Source organism: Oncorhynchus kisutch, linkage group LG3, assembly GCF_002021735.2.
Source record: "Oncorhynchus kisutch isolate 150728-3 linkage group LG3, Okis_V2, whole genome shotgun sequence".
Lineage (NCBI taxonomy): Eukaryota > Metazoa > Chordata > Actinopteri > Salmoniformes > Salmonidae > Oncorhynchus > Oncorhynchus kisutch.
In genome coordinates this window covers 6,943,667-6,969,544 of record NC_034176.2, presented here as the reverse complement: position 1 = coordinate 6,969,544, position 25,878 = coordinate 6,943,667, and the positions used below count along the sequence as shown (strand labels likewise).

At 44.6% G+C, this 25,878-nt stretch overlaps 2 protein-coding genes across 2 annotated transcripts; one reads left to right on the top strand and one right to left on the bottom strand.

The window, feature by feature from the left end:
• Window positions 1-1,127: 1,127 nt before the first annotated feature.
• Window positions 1,128-3,553, bottom strand: ccl19a.2 (chemokine (C-C motif) ligand 19a, tandem duplicate 2). Its single transcript, XM_020470099.2, has 5 exons — window positions 3,539-3,553; window positions 2,843-3,284; window positions 2,282-2,405; window positions 1,746-1,877; window positions 1,128-1,476 (listed from the first exon to the last, which is right to left on the bottom strand). The coding sequence occupies exons 1-4, from the start codon at window positions 3,551-3,553 to the stop codon at window positions 1,751-1,753; spliced, it is 708 nt and encodes a 235-aa protein (XP_020325688.2). The 3' UTR covers window positions 1,128-1,476; window positions 1,746-1,750.
• Window positions 3,554-12,023: 8,470 nt separating this feature from the next.
• Window positions 12,024-20,846, top strand: ube2l3b (ubiquitin-conjugating enzyme E2L 3b). The gene is made up of 4 exons (XM_020470100.2): window positions 12,024-12,153; window positions 13,723-13,818; window positions 14,331-14,517; window positions 18,758-20,846. Exons 1-4 carry the CDS (start codon window positions 12,127-12,129, stop codon window positions 18,910-18,912), a joined length of 465 nt encoding a protein of 154 aa, XP_020325689.2. The 5' UTR covers window positions 12,024-12,126; the 3' UTR covers window positions 18,913-20,846.
• The last annotated feature ends 5,032 nt before the right edge of the window (window positions 20,847-25,878 follow it).

The following is a 25,878-nucleotide window of genomic DNA, read 5'->3' as shown; positions in this document are numbered from 1 at the left end:
CCACAACAGTGAATCAACCCACTCAGGTGACGCACCCCCTCCAGGGACGGCATGAGAGAGCCCCAGCAAGCCAGTGACTCAGCCCCTGTAATAGGGTTAGAGGCAGAGAATCCCAGTGGAAAGAGGGGAACCGGCCAGGCAGAGACAGCAAGGGCGGTTCGTTGCTCCAGAGCCTTTCCGTTTACCTTCCCACTCCTGGGCCAGACTACACTCAATCATATGACCCACTGAAGAGATGAGTCTTCAGTAAAGACTTAAAGGTTGAGACCGAGTTTGCGTCTCTGACATGGGTAGGCAGACCGTTCCATAAAAATGGAGCTCTATAGGAGAAAGCCCTGCCTCCAGCTGTTTGCTTAGAAATTCTAGGGACAATTAGGAGGCCTGCGTCTTGTGACCGTAGCGTACGTGTAGGTATGTACGGCAGGACCAAATCAGAGAGATAGGTAGGAGCAAGCCCATGTAATGCTTTGTAGGTTAGCAGTAAAACCTTGAAATCAGCCCTTGCTTTGACAGGAAGCCAGTGTAGAGAGGCTAGCACTGGAGTAATATGATCAAATTTTTTGGTTCTAGTCAGGATTCTAGCAGCCGTATTTAGCACTAACTGAAGTTTATTTAGTGCTTTATCCGGGTAGCTGGAAAATAGAGCATTGCAGTAGTCTAACCTAGAAGTGACAAAAGCATGGATTAATTTTTCTGCATCATTTTTGGACAGATACTACTGATTCTGATGCCCCTGGGGTAGTTATTATTGAATAACAGACAGTACCATAGCAGCTTCATGTACTCCGATTGTTTTCTCACCAGAAATATATAAAACCTGCATTTCACACCTGTATTATATAAAACCTGCATTTCACACCTTATAGATGTGGAACATAAAGGATAAACGGTCCCAGAAGTACATTTTTCATGTTTGTCTCTTTTAAAATGGCTTATAATGTTTCTAGTAAACCATATGAAGATTCAAATATCAAGTTAAACAACGTTTTAAAAATAGTTTGTTTGGTCTTATTGGACAATATGTCAGGAAGGACTGTGTGATAAATTATTAAAATGTGTTATGATTGTCCCAATAAAGTTGGACAATTCAAACATTTTGGTTAGAATCATGTCTCAGATAACAAGCATTTTACAGAAAACTATATTTTATTGGAAATATTCATTTGAAATATACATTTTCATGACAGCTGACATTCACGTCAACATTTTCTCTAATCCACCCACCAAACCATATTAACAAATTGTACAACTTGAATATAACATTTTACAAAACCAATCTAACACATCTCTAAATATATTGATGGGAAATGGTTTTGCTATGATATGAATTTACAGTATGCACTATTCACAAGGGTTTCTTGTACAGTATTTTGTAAAAAAAACGATTTGGTCTACTACAGTATCTAGGACGACTGTTCAGTTAAAAAAGGTTGAAATGAATGTCTCCTCCACGTCTCCTCTCCTGGTCTTACTCTGCTGTGGTCATCATGTGAGGGAGACAGACACCAGAGAGGACAGATATTAAAATAGAGAATCTTGAAATGTTGAGTTGTGAGTAAAAAAAAAACACTGCAGCAGATTCCTTTTAATTAAACAGTATTTTTTAAATATATATATATATAAACACAAAGAAATACATATATGCAGTTTAGCCAAACTATGAGCCCTAAATGAAGAGAGACAAGCACAGGAAAGTAGGATATTATTTCATTTGTTACGTGTGTGAACATAGAGTAACAACTAACCTCATTTACTCCTGAGGTGAGTTAGCTCTCCGGAGGGAGATGGTTCGCTCCAGACGTTTGACGTAGTCTGACACCCACTTGCTCTCTGCGGGATGGGGCGAGCACAGTCTCGCCCCTGTCTTGGTGATAAATCTGGAGGGATACGATTTACAAATAGATCCGTATCAAAGATAATCATCAATATCCACAACAGTATCAGACAGGCGATTGCCAAAAAGTGCTCCAGGCACCACCTAGTGAGATCAGTGAGCCACTGATGGGGAGCAGAATCTGGCAGGCCTCCAAACTGCCTAGGAGTGTAAGACAAGACCTGAAACTAGCCTTTAAGTAATGTGGTTTCTAAAACTAGGGATTGTAATACACTTGGAATCGTGCTCTTGTATGCTTATAACATGTGTCATATCATGTTAATAACAGTTCTATTCAGCCTGAAAATACAATGAGATGCTAAGTAGCCTACATATAGTGGAAGAGATGCTAAGTAGCCTACATATAGTGGAAGAGAAGTAATTTGTCTTAGAGAGGAAGATACTTACACAGTGGCATCGATGTCACAGCCTCTGTCTGTAGTCTGCAGCAGGTAGGAGACCATCTTAAAGTGGCGAGGGAAACGGATGTCAGTGGTTGACAGACAGCAGTCCACGGGTACCTCTGAGAATGCTGCAGGAGAGAGAGACAGAGAGAGAAGGGGGTGAGAATGGTCAAAGAAGAGATAGAAGATGAAAAAAACATGGCCTGAGAGAGAGAGAGAGAGAGAGAGAGCGAGAGAGAGAACGAGAGAGAGAGAGAGAGAGAGAGAGAGAGAGAGAGAACTAGAGAGAGAGAGAGAGAGAGAGATAGAGAGAGGCCAATATGGGTGATCCAGGCTCTACTTGTGTAACTACCCCAGGCTGGTGCAACTTTCTAAGTCAATCACTGCAGAGGAATGTTTCCTGCGGACTCTTCTGTCCCTGTGTGTGTGTGTGTGTGTGTGTGTGTGTGTGTGTGTGTGTGTGTGTGTGTGTGTGTGTGTGTGTGTGTGTGTGTGTGTGTGTGTGTGTGTGTGTGTGTGTGTGTGTGTGTGTGTGTGTGTGTGTGTGTGTGTGTGTGTCTTTTACCTGCTGCGTAGCCCAAGCAGATTGTTGCAATGAAGAGAAGAGCTGCCATATTACTGCTTTGAGAGCTGTGCTTCAGAGAGTCTGAGGATGACAGAGAGTCTGAGGATGACAGAGAGTCTGAGGATGACAGAGAGTCTGAGGATGACAGAGAGAGAGAGTCTGAGGATGACAGAGAGTCTGAGGGTGACAGAGAGTCTGAGGATGACAGAGAGTCTGAGGATGACAGAGAGAGAGAGCCTGAGGATGAGAGAGTCTGAGGATGACAGAGAGAGAGAGTCTGAGGATGACAGAGAGTCTGAGGGTGACAGAGAGAGAGAGCCTGAGGATGAGAGAGTCTGAGGATGACAGAGAGTGGGAGAATGCTGAGAGGTACAGGTGTATTTATACACCTGACTGTCTCTTTCTCTTTCACTATGACTTGGAACAAAGTGAAAGACTCCGCCTTAATCCCGTAAATTCACCTTAATCTTTATATTATTATCCCTCCCTCCCTCCCTCTCTCCTACTCTCTCTCTCCCTCCCCCCTCCTTTTTCTCTCTCTCCCTCCAGCTCTCTCTCCCTCCTTCTCTCCCTCTCTCCCTCCTTCTTTCTCTCTCTCTCTCCCTCCTTCTCTCTCTCTCCCTCCTTCTCTCCCTCTCTCCCTCTCTCTCTCTCTCTCTCTGCCTCCTTCCTTCTCTCTCTCCTTCCTTATTTCACTCTGTCTCCCTCCATTCTTCCTTCTCGGTCTTTATCTCTATTTCCTTGTCTGTCAATCAATCTCGCCCACCTCTGTAATGGTGGCAGATCATTGGAGTTTACGGTATCTGTTTTTTTCTTATCAAATGAGATGTTCAATTATCCATGCAAGGTTGTGTGTGCGCGTGTGTGCCCTCAGGCTGTCTATCTACAAATGCCAGTCATTGAAGATAGAGGTCTGTCTTTCTACTACTGAAACTCCCCGGTCGGTTGACTACAGAGGAACAGAGAGGGAACATTCCAACGAAGAGTGTGGGCCAAAATTAATTTGCAGTAGGACTTCCTGTCAGTAGCTTTGTTTGGCATACATTTTAAGTGAAATATCTGAGTCTCAGCACAATTCTGTTACTGTGGAATGGCCCGTATGAGAGCTATGAGGGCCTTAACAGTAATAGTGTCAACATGCTTTGAACATACTGGAAAACCCCTCCATGGTATCAGGAAGTTACAACATGACAGCTGTTCATCGCAGGGTCAAGTGCACGGAGGTCATTGGCTGGGAGACCTTGTAGTCCACAGGAATAGTCAGCCAAAGATGAAGAAATGTACCAAGATAACTTTCTCTCACTATAGGAAGAGTCTTAGAGCTCCGAGACAGGATTGTGTCAAGGAACAGCTCTGGGGAAGGGCACCAAAACACTTCTGCAGTATTGAAGGTCCCCAAGAACACAGTGGCCTTGATCATTCTTAAATGGAAAAAGATTGGAACCACCAAGACTCTTCACTATCTCTTAAGACTCATAACATGTCATTTTAGTGGACACTAAAGATTGGAAAGCTGCCGCGGTCATCCCCCATGGGGCATGTCTGGGCCAATCTTCAGCACAGGAACATGGGGCATGTTAAGCGTTGCACTAGTAACCGAAAGGTTGCAAGTTCAAATCCCCGAGCTGACAAGGTACAACTCTGTCGTTCTGCCACTGAGCAGGTAGTTAACCCACTGTTCCAAGGCCGTCATTGAAAATAAGAATTTGTTCTTAACTGACTTGCCTGGTTAAATAAAGGTAAAATAAATAAATAAATAAAACAGGCAGAGACTAAACAAAAGGACAAGATAAATAATAATCCCATAGCCACAGGGATTTTTGAAGCTTCACGTGAGAATGACAAACGAATGCAGGGATGTCTGACCTAAATTGTAGACAGGTTGTAACAGCTTTGACACGTGAAGTGAGATGGTAGAACACAGACAGTGATGTTGCTGAATGATCTGCTGGTTATGAACCATAGTGAACATAACTTTAGATAGGAAGTCGGGATTGCATTAAGTAAACATTTGGGTGTGGTGGTGAAGGTGGTGAGGTTTAATTACTGTATGTACACACACACACAAACACACACACACACACACACACAAACACACACACACACACACACACAAACACACACACACAAACACAAATAGACACACAAATAAACACACACACACACATACACACACACACACACACACAAACACACAAACACAAATACAGAAGCACACAAACACAAACACTCAAAGCAGAATTGGTCACAGCTTTCACATGGTTCTTCATTAGAGGTTCTTGGGGGGATGGGGGGGGGGGGTCGGTCGAGGGGGAATTATTTAAGATACTCTTTGAAGAGTTTTCAGGTGCTTTTTGAAGATGGGCTGTGACACTGCTGTCCTAGGGGGGATGTAGATGTAGAGGATACTGCCTTCCTGAGACCAGGTACAGTTACTCTCCAACCAGAAAAGCCTGGGCTTTTCTAGGTCAGTGGTATTGACGGTGCTTCTTGTTGTGGTGCTCCTCTCTGGGCAGAATTGACACTCTCTCGTATACAGTGCATTCGGGAAAGTATTCAGACCCCTTTACTTTTTCAACATTCAATTGATTGGACATGATTTGCAAAGGCACACAACTATCTATATAAGGTCCTAAAGATGACAGTGCATGTCAGAGCAAAAACCAAGCCATGAGGTCGAAAGAATTGTCTGTAGAGCTCCGAGACAGGATTGTGTCGAGGCACAGCTCTGGGGAAGGGTACCAAAACACTTCTGCAGTATTGAAGGTCCCCAAGAACACAGTGGCCTTGATCATTCTTAAATGGAAAAAGATTGGAACCACCAAGACTCTTCCTAGAGCTGGCCGCCCGGCCAAACTGAGCAATCGGGGAAGAAGGGCCTTGGTCAGGGAGGTGAGCATCTCCTCTGTGGAGATGGGAAAAACTTCCAGAAGGACAACCCTCTCAGCATTCCACCAATCAGGCCTTTATGGTAGAGTGGCCAGACGGAAGTCACTCCTCAGTAAAAGGCACATGACAGCCTGTTTGGATTTTGCCAAAAGGCACCTACAGGACTCTAAGAAACAATATTCTCTGGTCTGATGAAACCAAGATTGAACTCTTTGGCATGAATGACAAGCGTCACATCTGGAGGAATCCTGGTAGCATCCCTACTTGCCTGAGCGGCCCCCAGCTTCTCCTTCACCCAAATCCAGATCGCAGATGTTCTGAAAGAGCTGCAAAACCTTGACCCGTACAAATCAGCTGGGCTAGACAATTTGGACCCTCTCTTCCTAAAATTATCCGCCGCCATTGTTGCAACCCCTATTACCAGTCTGTTCAACCTCTCTTTCGTTTCGTCCGAGATCCTTAAAGATTGGAAAGCCGCCGCGGTCATCCCCCTCTTCAAAGGGGGTGACACTCTAGACCCAAACTGTTATAGACCTATATCCATCCTGCCCTGCCTTTCTAAAGTCTTTGAAAGCCAAGTTAACAAACAGACCACTGACCATTTTGAATCCCACCGTACCTTCTCCACTCTGCAATCTGGTTTCCGAGCTGGTCACGGGTGCACCTCAGTCACGCTCAAGGTACTAAACGATATCATAACCGCCATCGATAAAAGACAGTACTGTGCAGCCGTCTTCATCGACCTGGCCAAGGCTTTCGACTCTGTCAATCACCGCATTCTTATAGACAGACTCAGTAGCCTTGGTTTCTCAAATGACTGCCTCGCCTGGTTCACCAACTACTTCGGAGACAGAGTTCAGTGTGTAAAATCAGAGAGCCTGTTGTCCGGACCTCTGGCAGTATCTATGGGGGTACCACAGGGTTCAATTCTCGGGCCGACTGTTATCTCTGTATATATCAATGATGTCGCTCTTGCTGCTGGTGATTCTCTGATCCACCTCTACGCAGACGACACCATTCTGTATATATCTGGCCCTTCTTTGGACACTGTGTTAACTAACCTCCAAACGAGCTTCAATGCCATACAACACTCCTTCCGTGGCCTCCAACTGCTCTTAAACGCAAGTAAAACCAAATGCATGCTTTTCAACCGTTCACTGCCGACACTCGCTGGCCCGACTAGCATCACTACTCTGGACGGTTCTGACCTAGAAAACGTGGACAACTACAAATACCTAGGTGTCTGGCTAGACTGGAAAATCTCCTTTCAGACTCATATTAAACATCTCCAATCTGAAATTAAATCTAAAATCGGCTTTCTATTTCGCAACAAAGCCTCCTTCACTCACGCCGCCAAACTTACCCTAGTAAAACTGACTATCCTACTGATCATTGACTTCGGCGACGTCATCTACAAAATAGCTTCCAATACTCTACTCAGCATCCTGGATGTAGAGTCAGAGTGCCATCCGTTTTGTTACCAAAGCGCCTTATACCACCCACCACTGCGACCTGTATGCTCTAGTCGGCTGGCCCTCGCTACATATTTGTCGCCAGGCCCACTGGCTCCAGGTCATCTATAAGTCTATGCTAGGTAAAGCTCTGCCTTATCTTAGCTCACTGGTCATGATAACAACACCTACCCATAGCACGCGCTCCAGCAGATATATCTCACTGGTCATCCCCAAAGCCAACACCTCCTTTGGCCGTCTTTCCTTACAGTTCTCTGCTGCCAGTGACTGTAATTAATTGCAAAAATCGCTGAAGCTGGAGACTTACATTTCCCTCACTAACTTTAAACATCAGCTGCCAAAGGTGCTTCAACAAAGTACTGAGTAAAGAGTCTGAATACTTACATAAATGTGATGTTTCCGCGGGGGATTAGACATAAATTTGCAATAATTTCTAGAAACATGTTTTTGCTTTGTCATTATGGGGTTTTGTGTTTAGATTGATGAGAGGGGAAATATATATATACTACCATTAGATTGTGTATTTGTGTGATAAGGTTTAATAGGAATACAGCATATAGTTCTTTATTTTTAAATATCACTTTAAGCTGTTTCCCAAGAAACAGGTGTAAATGTAGAATAGAAGTGCACCAAACCTATCCTTGATAAAGATTTTCATTGATAGTGTCTGTCTGTCTGTCTATAAGCCTGCCTGCCTGTCTGCCTGCCTGCCTGCCTGCCTGTCTGTCTGTCTGTCTGTCTGTCTGTCTGTCTGTCTGTCTGTCTGTCTGTCTGTCTGTCTGTCTGTCTGTCTGTCTGTCTGTCTGTCTGTCTGTCTGTCTGTCTGTCTGTCTGTCTGTCTGTCTATCTATCTATCTATCTATCTATCTATCTATCTATCTATCTATCTATCTATCTATCTATCTATCTATCTATCTATCTATCTATCTATCTATCTATCTATCTATCTATCTGTCTGTCTGTCTGTCTGTCTGTCTGTCTGTCTGTCTGTCTGTCTGTCTGTCTGTCTGTCTGTCTGTCTGTCTGTCTGTCTGTCTGTCTGTCTGTCTGTCTGTCTGTCTGTCTGTCTGTCTGTCTGTCTGTCTGCCAATGTTTTTGACAGCACATTCACCACATTCAATTCTAATAGGTCACAATCCTGAGCCAAGCCACTTCAAATTCCCCTCTGCCTGTTTTATGGTGGGAATCGCTAACTACTTCAGTCTAAAATGATTCTCTAAACAAGGCCAAGGAAAATTCTCATTGTCCTCTTTTATTTAAAACGACAACCATAAACATCCAAAGAAACAAACATCACACGCATGCATGGTCCCAAACACACAGCCAGTCTCTGTGCAGAAATCCCCTCCGGTGGCAATGAGGGCATCATATTGGTCTTGTGTCTTGTTATCTTATCGGTATGCCAGACTTGCCCACTGTTTATGGAAGTAGAGAGTCTTTTATCACCCTTTACTGGCATCAACAGACACAGATACCAGACCTGGTTTAAAAACATGATGTGAAATCTAGAATTAGAATCCATTGCAGTCATTCTGATTCTATGCCTCTCACTGCAACCTCTTTGACCTAGAAAGTGTACTCTCTCCCTCTCTCTCTTCTGTAGAATTCTGAGATTGGCTTGATGATGAAATAATTTGTCTAGGACAGTGGTGGGCAACTGGCGGACCTTTTTGTTTTGTTTTTAGGAACTCAGTCGGGGTATCAATTTACCCTTGAGTTAGAATAATCAAATATACCATTTAAAAATTTGGTTGTGCATAAAATCACTGTCACTCAATTTGCCCATGTCAGCTACATGACTAACTTTTTGGAAAAGTTAGTCTAGCGCCAGATATCTAAACTTGTAGCAAGCATGGTCAAATTACTGACCGGTATGGGGCCCATAGATCAACACTTATCATATTAAAAACATTTGCCTCCAACCTATGGCAAAATGTGAAGAATATCAGGAAATCAGCAATTGTGACTCAATCAATAGATTTTTTTTGTCCCAGGAAGGGCCATTCTTATGCAGTGTAAAATGACACGGGCCATTTTGAATGGAATTATTGAGTCTCAGAGGCAGACATGGCTGATGAAGTAAGATGGAGACAGAGAGGGGAAGTCTCTCTGGCGTTTTTATGCAGAAATCACTCTTGTTTTCTATCATTGTTTATGTCTGTTTTTTTTACTGGTACACTTACAGTAAACTGCTGCTCATCATGCTCGGGCTAGTCCCAACCGAGGAATGCTACGTGGCGGGAAAGAGAAAGTATCAACTGGAGCCAAACTGTCATCACATCACAAAGCAAACAATTTGTTACTATTGTTCATCGTATCGCGATCCTATTGGTGGTCCTCAGTACAGGCTGTTTATATGCCACTGTCATGATAAGAGAAAAAAAACATGTTGAAAAAAATGTATAATATTATTATTATATTATACTCAACAGAAAGGTTTTGTGTTTGTTGCGCAAGGCTGTGTATAATGAATCGGATGAGTGATGACACGTTTATGATATCGCTGCAGGGCAACGGAGAAGAGGACTGTTTTGTCTTGCGTAAACCTGTGATCATACAATAGTCAGCACTGGAGGAGAAAGTACCCAATTGTCATACTTGAGTAAAAGTAAAGATACCTTTAAATATAGAAAGTTCCTCAAGTAAAAGTGAGTCACCCAGTAAAATACAACTTGAAGTAAAAGTCTAAAGGTATTTGTTTTTAAATGTACTCAAGTATCAAAAGTAAAAAGTATTTTAAAATTCCTTATATTAAGCAAAACAGACGGCACCATTTTCTTGTTAAAAAAATATATATTTACGGATATCCAGGGGCACACTCCAACACTCAGACATGATTTACATACAAAGCATTTGTGTTTAGTGAGTCCGCCAGATCAGAGGCAGTAGGGATGACCAGGAATGTTCTCTTGATAAGTGTGTGAATTATACAATTTTCCTGTCTTGCATAGCATTCAAAATGTAACGAGTACGTTTAGGTGTCAGGGGAAATGTATGGAGTAAAAATTTTAACTATTTTCTTTAAGGAATGTTGGGGAGTAAAAGTAAAAGTTGTCAAAAATAGAAATGAAGTTCAGATACCCCCCCAAAAAGGCAACTTAAGTAGTACTTGAAAGTATTTTTTACCACTGCCGCCTTTGCACCAACATTGAGGTGGGTATTTTTTTGTGGCTTGCAAAGGGGCGACATAAAAGCTCCTACTTCACACACTGGGTGTGTAACAGTATAACTTTAGACCGTCCCCTCGCCCATACCCGGGCGCGAACCAAGGACCCTCTGCACACGTGAACAACAGTCACCCACGAAGCATCGTTACCCATCGCTGCACAAAATCCGCGGACCTTGCAGAGCTACTACTACTACTTCAAGGTCTCAGAGCAAGTGACGTCACCGATTGAAACGCTATTTAGCGCGCACCGCTAACTAAGCTAGCCGTTTTACATCCGTTACAGGTGCGTCTTAATTCGCAACCCTCTCCCAACGTATGCACTGGCGCACTCCCTCAGCCATTGTTGCTTACAACAGGAAAATGCTTGAAATCCATGACAGGCAGTTGGAGAGGGGTGTAGAATATGAATTTAGCCTACGACCCCAGTACAATTATTATTGCAGTAGTATGGGGACCACTGCTGCCATCTAGCGGTTAATACTACCAGGCTTGGAAAAGCAGCTCCTATATAAATTTGGGGAGTTGTCGCTTGTACTTTAAAACACTACAGCAATATTTAGTGGTCATTCGTTGTGTTCTGCTATATAGACAGATAGTGGATGGAGGTGTCTGTTGAGTGATTTGATTTTGAACTAAGGGAAAGGGGCATACCTAGTCAGTTGTACAACTGAATGCGTTCAACTGAAATTTAACCCAACCCTTCTGAATCAGAGAGGTGCGGGGGACTGCCATAATCGACATTCACGTCTTCGGCGCTCGGGGAACAGTAAGAGCAACATCGGGTGGTTGTGATAGCACAACACAGTTATTGTTTACAAGAGAACTTGACTTGTTCTATTCTATTCAGAGGGGTAGAAAGGAAATATTTAATTCATTGACAAAACACTCGCTAGTGGCTAGTTTACAATGGTCGGCCCATTGGGTACGCTACGGGTTGAGCAGTCAGACAACTACAGCCATCTCAAACAAATGATCACTTTGAATATATCCTATTTCCATAAACATAATTTGAGATGCCTGTATTTATCTGTCACATTCAAATGTCACTCACGCACACACACACAGTCGCGCACGCACGCACGTACACACACACACAATTAATTATGTGGGGCCGCAGGTAGGCTAGTAGTTAGTTAACCCACTGTTCCTAGGCCGTCATTGTAATTAAGAATTTGTTCTTAACTGACTTGCCTAGTTACATTTAAAAAATGTCTGAACCGGACACACCTTTTTCATTTGATACTGTAACGACTCTGGGTTTCTAAGCGCGGAAATCGACTCTCTGCTTTTGCGGCACAGTCGATAGCGCGCCGGACCTCGGGTTCGAAGGTCGAGGGTCCGAGACCTGCTCCCTGCCTGTTTCATTACAATACTACAAATACAAGTCCAGGGAATGAATATGCTTAATTGGTATCGTAGCCAACGGGAGAGTTTTTAGCTGTTTATATGGGCTACACTGCAGTGTACAATAAGGGTATTTTCAGAATCAAGGCTTTTGACTAATCAATAAATGAAACATTTCTGGTAGCTTCTAAAACCTTTGTTGGTTTGAATGTTTACAAATTTGCCATCAACAACAGAAAAAAAAAGTGGACTGGCCTCTTTAGTATTCTAAAATGAGTCATATAACACACGATAAAGAGAATCAACATTTTGGGGGTCATTTGTCCCATACTTTTTTTATTGCCTTTTTGGAACTGCGACCCCAAGACAAGTCGCCGCGTTGTATTCTGGGAACACACAGTAGATGCAAGATGGCGGCGAGCAGGAGACTGCACAAGGTAAATATCATGATAACTCTATTTTCATACATCTATCCATAATTTTTTTTTAAGTCAGAATGGTCTATCTAAGGGCTTGGTCATTATTCAGTACGACTCAGTCACTATATCTTATTGTTGTCCTAAATTGTATTTGGTCCAGAAGTGTTGGAAGTCCCGCTAAAGGCGAGAAGGCAGTCTCTTTCACAAACTAGGCCAGCGAGCATAAAACCGGTTAGGAAAGCACCGGCAGGGCCAGAGAAGATTGAGAGACCGGGAACAGCAGGGAAACTAGTCTGCGACGTTGCTTGCTCATGCTTAGTATTGACACCAATCTCCGGAAAATGTACAAACAACATTTACACCGATCAATTTCTGTGTATCAATAACCGTGCGATGGCTACTGTCGTAGTTGACTAGTTAACCACTTCCTTTACGGAGATGTCCTGTTTTTTTTATTTTATGGCTCCTGGTTTTAGATTAGCTAGATAACTAGTAGTTACCCAACTAACTAAATGGGGAAATTATATTTCGCATTATTTGTGACTCACACGATGCACAACCTCATTGTCCCGATGTTTTAAAGGGTTAAGAACTAACATTGAAACCGATCAATTTATGTTTTATCACAACCTTGCGATGGCTAGAAATACCGCGTAGTGAGTTATTTCCGTAACAGATCTGTCTACGCTGTTTGCTACTTTAGGTTAGCTAGTAGCTACCCAAAATTGCCTCACCGACATGGGGAAATGATGTTTCGCCTTATTTTGTGACTCACACGAAGCACAACCTCACTGTCCCGTTGTTTTAAAGGGTTTTCAAGGGCTCGGTCATCATTCAGTACAACTACAGTACACTATCTTATTATCGTCCTAAACTGCACCATGACATGAGTCAATTATTCAAGTTACCCGGTTTATACATGCGACTTATCCAGAGCTTAGCTAACTAGCAAACAGTAACAATTTTAATCAACTGCCAAAGAAAATGCAATCATCTTTTGTTTTGTAACCGCCTGGGTACCACTCCAGTTGTATAGATAGATAGATAGAGCCATAGCTGGCTAACAAGATACACGACGTCATTGTAGAAAACTGCACCGTGACATGAGTCAATTATTTCATGAGCTCATCTTTGTTTGCAGCAGGAAACAAAACCTACATTCATACACTATTATTAGATATAAAAAATATAAAAAATGTTTATCTAATAAACAATCAGCCGCAAGCTAAATGAATTCTGTGGACCAAACAAAACATTCATTATTAGTATGTTGTCTGTCCAGACAGTAACATGACAAGCACACAATTGTCTGTCTGGGTTTCAGTTTTGTTTACAATTACAAGACATGTCAATACCAGATGAGCTGTCATTGACTGACATAGATGCCTCACAAGCAGCCACCTCTCTATTTTATCTATCTATTTATTTTATCTATTTATCTCTATCTATTACTTGATTGACATCAGACTCGTTGTAGGGATTTCGGAGGGTTACTCAGCCACAATCCTTGGAAGGATTGTACATTACCATCAACAGAGTCGTTGGAGGGGCCTTAACATATCATGATGTTTCTCTCTCCTCTTTCAGGAACTTGAAGAGATTCGCAAGTCTGGAATGAAAAACTTCAGAAACATTCAAGTTGATGAATCCAACATACTGACCTGGCAAGGTCTCATTGTCCCTGTAAGTGGTCTTATTCTCATCATTGATTCATGGCTTCACAATTCTCTCATGAAGGCTATTACATCACAGAAGTCTCTATGTTCTGGTTCTAGAAGGACCATTACATCACAGAAGTCTCTATGTTCTGGTTCTAGAAGGACTATTACATCACAGAAGTCTCTATGTTCTGGTTCTAGAAGGACCATTACATCACAGAAGTCTCTATGTTCTGGTTCTAGAAGGACTATTACATCACAGAAGTCTCTATGTTCTGGTTCTAGAAGGACCATTACATCACAGAAGTCTCTATGTTCTGGTTCTAGAAGGACCATTACATCACAGAAGTCTCTATGTTCTGGTTCTAGAAGGACCATTACATCACAGAAGTCTCTATGTTCTGGTTCTAGAAGGACTATTACATAACACTGTTACATGTATTAAATGTCATAACACAGTCATAAGAGATGCTCCTTGGATATGGTCATTGTCACACTAACTAACCATGGTTTATTTTCTACACATTACTCTTCCAGGACAACGCACCTTATGACAAGGGAGCTTTCAGGATTGAATTAATCTTCCCCGCCGAGTACCCCTTCAAGCCCCCCAAGATCACGTTCAAGACGAAGATCTACCACCCCAACATCGACGAGAAGGGACAGGTGTGTCTGCCTGTCATTAGCGCAGAGAACTGGAAACCAGCAACCAAAACTGACCAAGGTGGGTCTCACACACACACACACACACTATAATTTGACCAAGGTAGGTCTCACACACACACACACACACTATAATTTGACCAAGGTGGGTCTCACACACACACACACACACACTATAATTTGACCAAGGTGGGTCTCACACACACACACACCCACTATAATTTGACCAAGGTGGGTCTCACACACACACACTATAATTTGACCAAGGTGGGTCTCACACACACACACTCTATAATTTGACCAAGGTGGGTCTCACACACACACACACTATAATTTGACCAAGGTGGGTCTCACACACACACACACACACTCTATAATTTGACCAAGGTGGGTCTCACACACACACACACACACACTCTATAATTTGACCAAGGTGGGTCTCACACACACACACACACTCTATAATTTGACCAAGGTGGGTCTCACACACACACACACACACTCTATAATTTGACCAAGGTGGGTCTCACACACACACACACACTCTATAATTTGACCAAGGTGGGTCTCACACACACACACACACACTCTATAATTTGACCAAGGTGGGTCTCACACACACACACACTCTATAATTTGACCAAGGTGGGTCTCACACACACACACACACACTCTATAATTTGACCAAGGTGGGTCTCACACACACACACACACACTCTATAATTTGACCAAGGTAGGTCTCACACACACACACACACTCTATAATTTGACCATGGTGGGTCTCTCACACACACACACACACTCTATAATTTGACCAAGGTGGGTCTCACACACACACACACTCTATAATTTGACCAAGGTGGGTCTCACACACACACACACACTCTATAATTTGACCAAGGTGGGTCTCACACACACACACACACACACACACTCTATAATTTGACCATGGTGGGTCTCACACACACACACACACTCTATAATTTGACCATGGTGGGTCTCACACACACACACACACACTATAATTTGACCAAGGTGGGTCTCACACACACACACACACTCTATAATTTGACCAAGGTGGGTCTCACACACACACACACACTCTATAATTTGACCAAGGTGGGTCTCACACACACACACACTCTATAATTTGACCAAGGTGGGTCTCACACACACACACACACTCTATAATTTGACCATGGTGGGTCTCACACACACACACACACACTCTACAATTTGACCATGGTGGGTCTCACACACACACACACACTCTATAATTTGACCAAGGTGGGTCTCACACACACACACACACTCTATAATTTGACCATGGTGGGTCTCACACACACACACACACACTCTACAATTTGACCATGGTGGGTCTCACACACACACACACACTCTATAATTTGACCAAGGTGGGTCTCACACACACACACACTCTATAATTTGACCAAGGTGGGTCTCACACACACACACACACACACTCTATAATTTGACCAAGGTGGGTCTCACACACACACACACACTCTATAATTTGACCAAGGTGGGTCTCACACACACACACACACACTCTATAATTTGACCAAGGTGGGTCTCACACACACACACTCTATAATTTGACCATGGTGGGTCTCACACACACACACACACACTCTACAATTTGACCATGGTGGGTCTCACACACACACACACACTCTATAATTTGACCATGGTGGGTCTCACACACACACACACACACTCTACAATTTGACCATGGTGGGTCTCACACACACACACACACTCTATAATTTGACCAAGGTGGGTCTCACACACACACACTCTATAATTTGACCAAGGTGGGTCTCACACACACACACACACACACTCTATAATTTGACCAAGGTGGGTCTCACACACACACACACACACTCTATAATTTGACCAAGGTGGGTCTCACACACACACACACACACTCTATAATTTGACCAAGGTGGGTCTCACACACACACACTCTATAATTTGACCATGGTGGGTCTCACACACACACACACACACTCTACAATTTGACCATGGTGGGTCTCACACACACACACACACTCTATAATTTGACCAAGGTGGGTCTCACACACACACACACTCTATAATTTGACCAAGGTGGGTCTCACACACACACACACACACACTCTATAATTTGCATATAATGTAAATTTGGCTGCAATACTTACATGATTATATTTTTGTACCTTTTTTATATAGGCAAGTCAGTTAAGAACAAATTCTTATTTACAATGACGGCCTACCGGGGAACAGTGGGTTAACTGCCTGTTTTTTTTTTACCTTGTCAGCTCGGGGATTCGGTCCAGCAACCTTTCGGTTACTGGACCAATGCTCTAACCACTAGGCTACCTGCCAACCCAAATGATACACTGACATGATACCGTACCACTGATTGATACCCTGATACTTGCATGACACGCAGGCATGATAGCCTGACGCTGGACACCGGCGTGATACCCTGGCGCTGGGCGTGATACCCTGGCGCTGGGCGTGATACCCTGGCGCTGGGCGTGATACCCTGGCGCTGGGCGTGATACCCTGACCCTGGGCGTGATACCCTGGCGCTGGGCGTGATAACCTGGCGCTGGGCATGATACACTGGGCATGATACCCTGACACTGGGCGCTGGTATGATACCCTGATGCTGGGTGTGATACCATGGCATGTTACCCTGACGCTGGGCGTGATACCATGGCATGATACCCTGACGCTGGACGTGATACCATGGCATGATACCCTGACGCTGGGCGTGATACCATGGAATGATACCCTGACACTGGGCGTGATACCATGGCATGGTACCCTGACGCTGGGCGTGATACCATGGCATGATACCCTGATGCTGGGCGTGATACCATGGCATGATACCCTGACACTGGGCGTGATACCATGGCATGATACCCTGACGCTGGGTGTGATACCATGGCATGATACCCTAACACTGGGTGTGATACCATGGCATGATACCCTAACACTGGGCGTGATACCATGGCATGATACCCTGACGCTGGGCGTGATACCATGGCATGATACCCTGACGCTGGGTGTGATACCATGGCATGATACCCTGACGCTGGGCGTGATACCATGGCATGATACCCTGACGCTGGGTGTGATACCATGGCATGATACCCTAACGCTGGGCGTGATACCATGGCATGATACCCTGACACTGGGTGTGATACCATGGCATGATACCCTAACGCTGGGCGTGATACCATGGCATGATACCCTGACGCTGGGCGTGATACCATGGCATGATACCCTGACGCTGGGCGTGATACCATGGCATGATACCCTGACGCTGGGCGTGATACCATGGCATGATACCCTGACGCTGGGTGTGATACCATGGCATGATACCCTAACGCTGGGCGTGATACCATGGCATGATAACCTGACGCTGGACGTGATACCATGGCATGATACCCTGACGCTGGGCGTGATACCATGGCATGATACCCTGATGCTGGGTGTGATACCATGGCATGATACCCTGACGCTGGGTGTGATACCATGGCATGATACCCTGACGCTGGGTGTGATACCATGGCATGATACCCTGACGCTGGGTGTGATACCATGGCATGATACCCTGACGCTGGGTGTGATACCATGGCATGATACCCTGATGCTGGGTGTGATACCATGGCATGATACCCTGACGCTGGGTGTGATACCATGGCATGATACCCTGACGCTGGGTGTGATACCATGGCATGATACCCTGACGCTGGGCGTGATACCATGGCATGATACCCTGACGCTGGGCGTGATACCATGGCATGATACCCTGACGCTGGGCGTGATACCATGGCATGATACCCTGACGCTGGGCGTGATACCATGGCATGATACCCTGACGCTGGGTGTGATACCATGGCATGATACCCTAACGCTGGGCGTGATACCATGGCATGATACCCTGACGCTGGGCGTGATACCATGGCATGATACCCTGACGCTGGGCGTGATACCATGGCATGATACCCTGACACTGGACAGTAGAACCTGATCAAATGAATGAAGTGAAAGAGAAAGGGAACATGAATCAGTCAAGTATTCTACTTCAATGTCATGACTCATTTTCCTTTGTGTGTCAGTTTAATTGTTGAACTTTCTGTTGAAGTAGTAATTGCTTCTTTAGTCAAAAAGGAAAATAATCTGTTCATTCTGCACTGATTCAGTTTCTGCAATGTCATGATTGGCTGTTTGTCTTATCTATTCTGCAGTAATTCGTGACTGACTGTTTGTCTATTCTGCAGTAATTCAGTCCCTGATTGCGTTGGTGAACGACCCCCAGCCAGAGCACCCCCTGAGGGCAGACCTAGCAGAAGAATACTCAAAGGACCGGAAAAAATTCTTTAAGAACGCAGAGGAGTTTACAAAGAAACATGGAGAAAAGAGACCAATGGACTGATTACCTGACCAGTTTGTAGCCCTCTCTCTCTCCTTTCCCCAACTGAAAGTCTCTGTTCTCCTCCCTCCTCTCTGTACCTTCCCCCTCTCTCCTCCCCATCTCCCCACACACACACATCATCCTAGCAGCCCGGGAGCAGCCCTAGCCTCACCTCCGCGTGTGGCAGCAGCCCTAGCCTCACCTCCGCGTGTGGCTGCAGCCCCACCATCTTCGCAGGACTCTGGGATCAGACCGGTTTCTCCTCCTTCTGGCCGATCGCTCGAGGCCGCTACTAACTTTATACTATTTTCTTAAATTAAAATATGAAAAAGACAAGAAAAAAGAAATGGTTAGAACGTCCATGTTAAATATGGAGAACTAAGGAGGGAAAACTAATAGAAGGAAATGGGGGGGGGAGATAAAAATGTTTTTAGTTTTGCTGTTCGTAAAAAAAAATGTTTAAAAAAAATTGGGGGGAAAAACAAGAAATCTCTGCTTGAGTATTGTAGACCTTTCTCCGAACTTCTGGAAGGAGATCTGTCTGACAGAAGGAAAAGTTGTGGTTGTCCTTTTACTTTCTTTGTTCTGTTCTCTAGTCTCATCTCATTCTATCAACCCTAAATGACATGTCTTACTGAAACAAACAACCTCTCTCTCATAGCTTGCTAGGCCCTGGAAGTGTGTGCTGAAATGTTTTCCCTTTGACTTCTCTGCTTCTGAAGTTGCACTGTATTCTGTGGAACAAGCCCTCTCTCAGTTGTCCTTCCCCTCAGCTTGAAGCCAGCCCACTGAGCAGACAGACACAAAATGGCCACTGATAATACCCTAATATTGTAATGAATTACAAGTGCAATTGACTGGAGATGATCATCGTTCACCAGTTTTGAAAGATGCCCCTCTTTGCATTAGATGGTCTTAGTCTTCCTTCTGGTCTTATTTTTTTGTTGCTTTATAGGCAGAATTGCCATTCTGACTAAAACATCTCCCTCTGTGTTATAATGTGGTTGTATACCCCCACCCACTGGTTCTACCGTTCCCACCATGCTGCATGTCTTGGGTTCTAACTTTTCTCCTATACACATAGGAGATACCAGTTTGCCATCTCAGTGGGAAGTAGAAATAGTCGCGACACCGTACAGTTTGTTTCCTGTAAAAAGCTCTGCAGTGGCCACACAGCATTTACTGAGATACAACCTCTGAAGCCAGGGCATGTATACTTCCTTTGCAGAGCTGTTGTCAAGGAAGTGAGTTTGTGTTTATACAGGACCTCCCACCCCCCACCTAATATCAACCAATCATGACAATGCGGAACTATAAGGAGCCCTCCATAATTTGTCCTCTGCGTGGCTCCACAATTGCATCACACCGTCCTCCGTACAGCGCCTCCGACCACATTTTCGAAATCAAGCATAAATTGGCTTTAAGTCTACTCTCCTGTCTGCTCATGGTCACACGCAAAATCAGAACCCCACCTCCTTTCTCTCTCTCGCTCTCTACATAAAAATAATCTTAGCACCGCAAACCAAATCTCATGTCATCGCGAGAGACTTGACATAAATATATCAAATCAGTGGCCGATATATCCACTGGAACAAGGGGACTTAGTGAACTGTCTGTCGGGCTTGGTCGGGGCAATGCCAGGTGGGAGTCTAAAGACTGGGTTGCGTCCAAAATGGCACCCTATTCCTTGCATAGTGCTGTACTTGTAACCATGTGTGTCATCAGTAGTGCGCTATATATGGAATAAGATGCTATTCAAACACAGACTGGTTTTGAACAGAGATGCACAGAGACGGTGGTCCGTTATAACAGGCGCCTTTATATTGAGCTGGGAGAGGGCTGTCTCTCTAATTGTCTGTCTGCCAGTAGGGTGTAAAACAGGACAGGGACTGGAGCAGTGTACCAGCTGTGTGATTTGGTCCAATATTTCATAATAAAGATGGCTAACCATTTGGTCTCATTGTCTGGGTGAATGGATGCTTTGGGAGTGTGATTTACGTATCGTTTTACAGGGATAGTGCCAGGTTTAACCAGCCGGCTCATTTTTCAACTGCTGTCCTTGCCAGGATATACTGTAGATGTGAAGGGGGAAAGGCGCGAGTGTCACCACTCGCAGCAACAGATAACGAGTGAATGTTTGAATTCAGGATCTAGACGTGAAACAGAAAGTTTTTGGTAAGAATGACATCACGCAAAGGTATTCAGCTATAGATTATGAGTTAAATCTCCATGATAGTAGTGTCTTGTCTATTTCACATCCAGAAACAATGGACATAGCACAAAGTTGGAGCTTACATTACATTAACATCGGTGGCCCGAAGAGGCAAAACAAGAAGTGTGGTGTGTAGCAACACAGTCTACCACTAGAGGGCGCCATACTCACAACTCCATGGGACCACCCAGTTTAGCTTCTATATCTAACTTAAAAAATATATATATAATAACACAAACCTGAGCCAAATAGTAGGTGACATTTTTCAGCAGTGATGTGATGTCTAAGGCTATTGATTGGTTAGATGAAGAAGAATGTTTATGGTAGATGACTTCCTGAAACACCTGTAGTGTGATTGGCAACAATCGCGTAACCTAGGAGATTTATTCTGTACTAGAGCCCTGCCTGCTTATCACTGCAGCTTACTTTCATACCCACAGACAAAGTTTGCATTCCAAGTAAATTCCATATGAAGTGAACAACTTTTAACCAGATTTACATTTACTATGTTATGTCTACCCCTGAGACCAGATGGGCTCTAACTAGGCAATAGTAGTTGTCCATAGGAAATGGGGTTCCATTTGAGATGCAGAGGCTCACCTCCCTCTGAGGGGTATTGTAAAAAGCAGGTTTAAGGAGCAACCTGGACTCAGGGGTAGACGTAAATCCGGGACTCTCCAATTAGTATGATTTGCTACGTTTCATATGGTATGTATTCATTTGTGGATGTCCATCCATTTCTTCCATTCAGCCACAAGAACATTAGTCAGGTCGGGCACTGATGTTGGGCCATTAGGCCTGGCTCGCAGTTGGCGTACCAAATTCATCCCAAAGGTGTTTGATAGGGTTGAGGTCAGGGCTCTGTGCAGGCCAGTCATGCTCTTCCACACTGATCTTGACAAACCATTTATGTATGAACCTCGCTTTGTGCTCGGGGGCATTGTCATGCTGAAACAGGAGCGGGCCTTCTCCAAACTGTTGCCACAAAGTTGGAAGCACAGAAATGTCTAGAATGTCATTGTATGTTGTAGCATTAAGATTTCCCTTCACTGGAACTAATTATTTAGTTATTCAGTTAATTATTACTTCACTGGAACTAATTACTCCACCAAACTTTACAGTTGGCACTATGCATTGGGGCAGGCAGCGTTCTGCCAGATGGTGAAGCATCATTCATCACTCCAGAGAACGCGTTTCCACTGCTCCAGAGTCCAATGGCAGCGAGCGTCACACCACTTCAGCCGAACCTTGGCATTGTGATCTTAGGCTTGTGTGCGGCTGCTCGGCCATGTTAACCCATTTCATGAAGCTCCCGGTGAACACCTCTTGTGCTGACGTTGCTTCCAGAAGCAATTTGGAACTTGGTATTGAGTGTTGTAATCGAGGACAGACAATTTTTACGCTCTACACACTTTCTGTGAGCATGTGTTGCCTACCACCTCGTGGCTGAGCCGTTGTTGCTCCTAGATGTTTCCACTTAATAATAGCGCCTCACAATCAGCACACATACAGTAACACTGCCATCATACTATTTTACCACTTCACCTAATATTTCCCAGATATTACTTTTCTGACCCTCCCTTTTCTCTTTCTTTTCAACTCTCCATTTCACAGTTTATCTCTTATTGAATTAAACTAAAGACATTGTCCTTTTTTCCTCCATGGAACAACATGCATTTTTTCTGCCCGTTCCCAAAATCATTTGCCGATTGGCTGTAAAGCTATTTGGCGAGCCTACAGTTATCTAGCATCCATGCGCTAGCCTATAGCCAAAAATAATTAAATAAAAAATTCTCAATGTAGCCAACAGATTTAAGTTGCACAATAATATATTTCTTAAAGGTATTGTTCTCTCTTTATTCAATCCGCCCTTCATACACACAATAATATTTCATGACCCTAAACCCGCCACCCACGGATATAACTGCAGGGACTGGGGGTTATGAGTCAACCCGTGCATCACTCGGGAAATCAGATTAGAACATTTCTAATAAGACTCTTTTAGTCATCACCTTTGTGCGCAAAACATCCATTGAATTAGTCAAATAATTGCTGAGGCCAAATTTCACTCACTGCTAAAGATATGAAACGATTTATATTCATCCAATGTCTGCAATGTTTTTCCATGACGTGGTACACTGCTCCCTGTGCACACTGAGTGCTAGTGCGCATGTGATAATGGTCTTTATAAACTGGCCAGTTGGTTCGAGCCCTGAATGCTGATTGGTTGACAGCTGTGGTATATCAGACCGTATACCACGGGTATAACAAAACATTTCTTTTTACTGTTCTAATTAGTTGGTAACGAAGCAAGCTGCTGGGGGGGGGGGGGGCTATCCTACGAAGCAAGCTGCTGGGGGGGGGGGCTATCCTACGAAGCAAGCTGCTGGGGGGGGGGGTCTATCCTACGAAGCAAGCTGCTGGGGGGGGGGGGGGCTATCCTACGAAGCAAGCTGAGCTGCTGGGGGGGGGGGGGCCTATCCTACGAAGCAAGCTGCTGGGGGGGGGGCTATCCTACGAAGCAAGCTGCTGGGGGGGGGGGGCTATCCTACGAAGCAAGCTGCTGGGGGGGGGGGCTATCCTACGAAGCAAGCTGCTGGGGGGGGCTATCCTACGAAGCAAGCTGCTGGGGGGGGGGGCTATCCTACGAAGCAAGCTGCTGGGGGGGGGGCTATCCTACAAAGCAAGCTGCTGGGGGGGGGGGGGTTGTCGTATACGGCCAATATATCACGGCTAAGGGCTGTTCTTATGCATGCCACAATTGCTTATTGCTTAGGTATAAACCGGACTAATTACTCCACCAAACTTTACAGTTGGCACTATGCATTGGGGCAGGCAGCGTTCTGCCAGATGGTGAAGCATCATTCATCACTCCAGAGAACGCGTTTCCACTGCTCCAGAGTCCAATGGCAGCGAGCGTCACACCACTTCAGCCGAACCTTGGCATTGTGATCTTAGGCTTGTGTGCGGCTGCTCGGCCATGTTAACCCATTTCATGAAGCTCCCGGTGAACACCTCTTGTGCTGACGTTGCTTCCAGAAGCAATTTGGAACTTGGTATTGAGTGTTGTAATCGAGGACAGACAATTTTTACGCTCTACACACTTTCTGTGAGCATGTGTTGCCTACCACCTCGTGGCTGAGCCGTTGTTGCTCCTAGATGTTTCCACTTAATAATAGCGCCTCACAATCAGCACACATACAGTAACACTGCCATCATACTATTTTACCACTTCACCTAATATTTCCCAGATATTACTTTTCTGACCCTCCCTTTTCTCTTTCTTTTCAACTCTCCATTTCACAGTTTATCTCTTATTGAATTAAACTAAAGACATTGTCCTTTTTTCCTCCATGGAACAACATGCATTTTTTCTGCCCGTTCCCAAAATCATTTGCCGATTGGCTGTAAAGCTATTTGGCGAGCCTACAGTTATCTAGCATCCATGCGCTAGCCTATAGCCAAAAATAATTAAATTAAAAATCTCAATGTAGCCAACAGATTTAAGTTGCACAATAATATATTTCTTAAAGGTATTGTTCTCTCTTTATTCAATCCGCCCTTCATACACACAATAATATTTCATGACCCTAAACCCGCCACCCACGGATATAACTGCAGGGACTGGGGGTTATGAGTCAACCCGTGCATCACTCGGGAAATCAGATTAGAACATTTCTAATAAGACTCTTTTAGTCATCACCTTTGTGCGCAAAACATCCATTGAATTAGTCAAATAATTGCTAAAGATATGAAACGATTTATATTCATCCAATGTCTGCAATGTTTTTCCATGACGTGGTACACTGCTCCCTGTGCACACTGAGTGCTAGTGCGCATGTGATAATGGTCTTTATAAACTGGCCGGTTGGTTCGAGCCCTGAATACTGATTGGTTGACAGCTGTGGTATATCAGACCGTATACCACGGGTATAACAAAACATTTCTTTTTACTGTTCTAATTAGTTGGTAACGAAGCAAGCTGCTGGGGGGGGGGGGCTATCCTACGAAGCAAGCTGCTGGGGGGGGGGGGCTATCCTACGAAGCAAGCTGCTGGGGGGGGGGGGCTATCCTACGAAGCAAGCTGCTGGGGGGGGGGGGGGTCTATCCTACGAAGCAAGCTGCTGGGGGGGGGGGGGCTATCCTACGAAGCAAGCTGAGCTGCTGGGGGGGGGGGGCTATCCTACGAAGCAAGCTGCTGGGGGGGGGGCTATCCTACGAAGCAAGCTGAGCTGCTGGGGGGGGGGGCTATCCTACGAAGCAAGCTGCTGGGGGGGGGGGCTATCCTACGAAGCAAGCTGCTGGGGGGGGGGGGGCTATCCTACGAAGCAAGCTGCTGGGGGGGGGGGCTATCCTACGAAGCAAGCTGCTGGGAGGGGCTATCCTACGAAGCAAGCTGCTGGGGGGGGGGCTATCCTACGAAGCAAGCTGCTGGGGGGGGGGGGGTTGTCGTATACGGCCAATATATCACGGCTAAGGGCTGTTCTTATGCATGCCACAATTGCTTATTGCTTAAGTATAAACCGGATGCAACCTGGATATTGATTTTCATGAGTAAGAGTATGCGAACGTGAGTAGATTACCTTTAAAATAATAGTCGAACATCTTGGACACGTTCTCCATTATAATACCTCAGTGGGTTCTACTTGGGACTCGGAACGTGTGACTGGAATCATAGCCGCGGGGAAAAAACGGTGCTTGTGATAACCGAAGACGGCAATAATTATACGTTTATTTTTTTTATTTTTAAATTAGAGGGCCCTAAAAAGCACTTC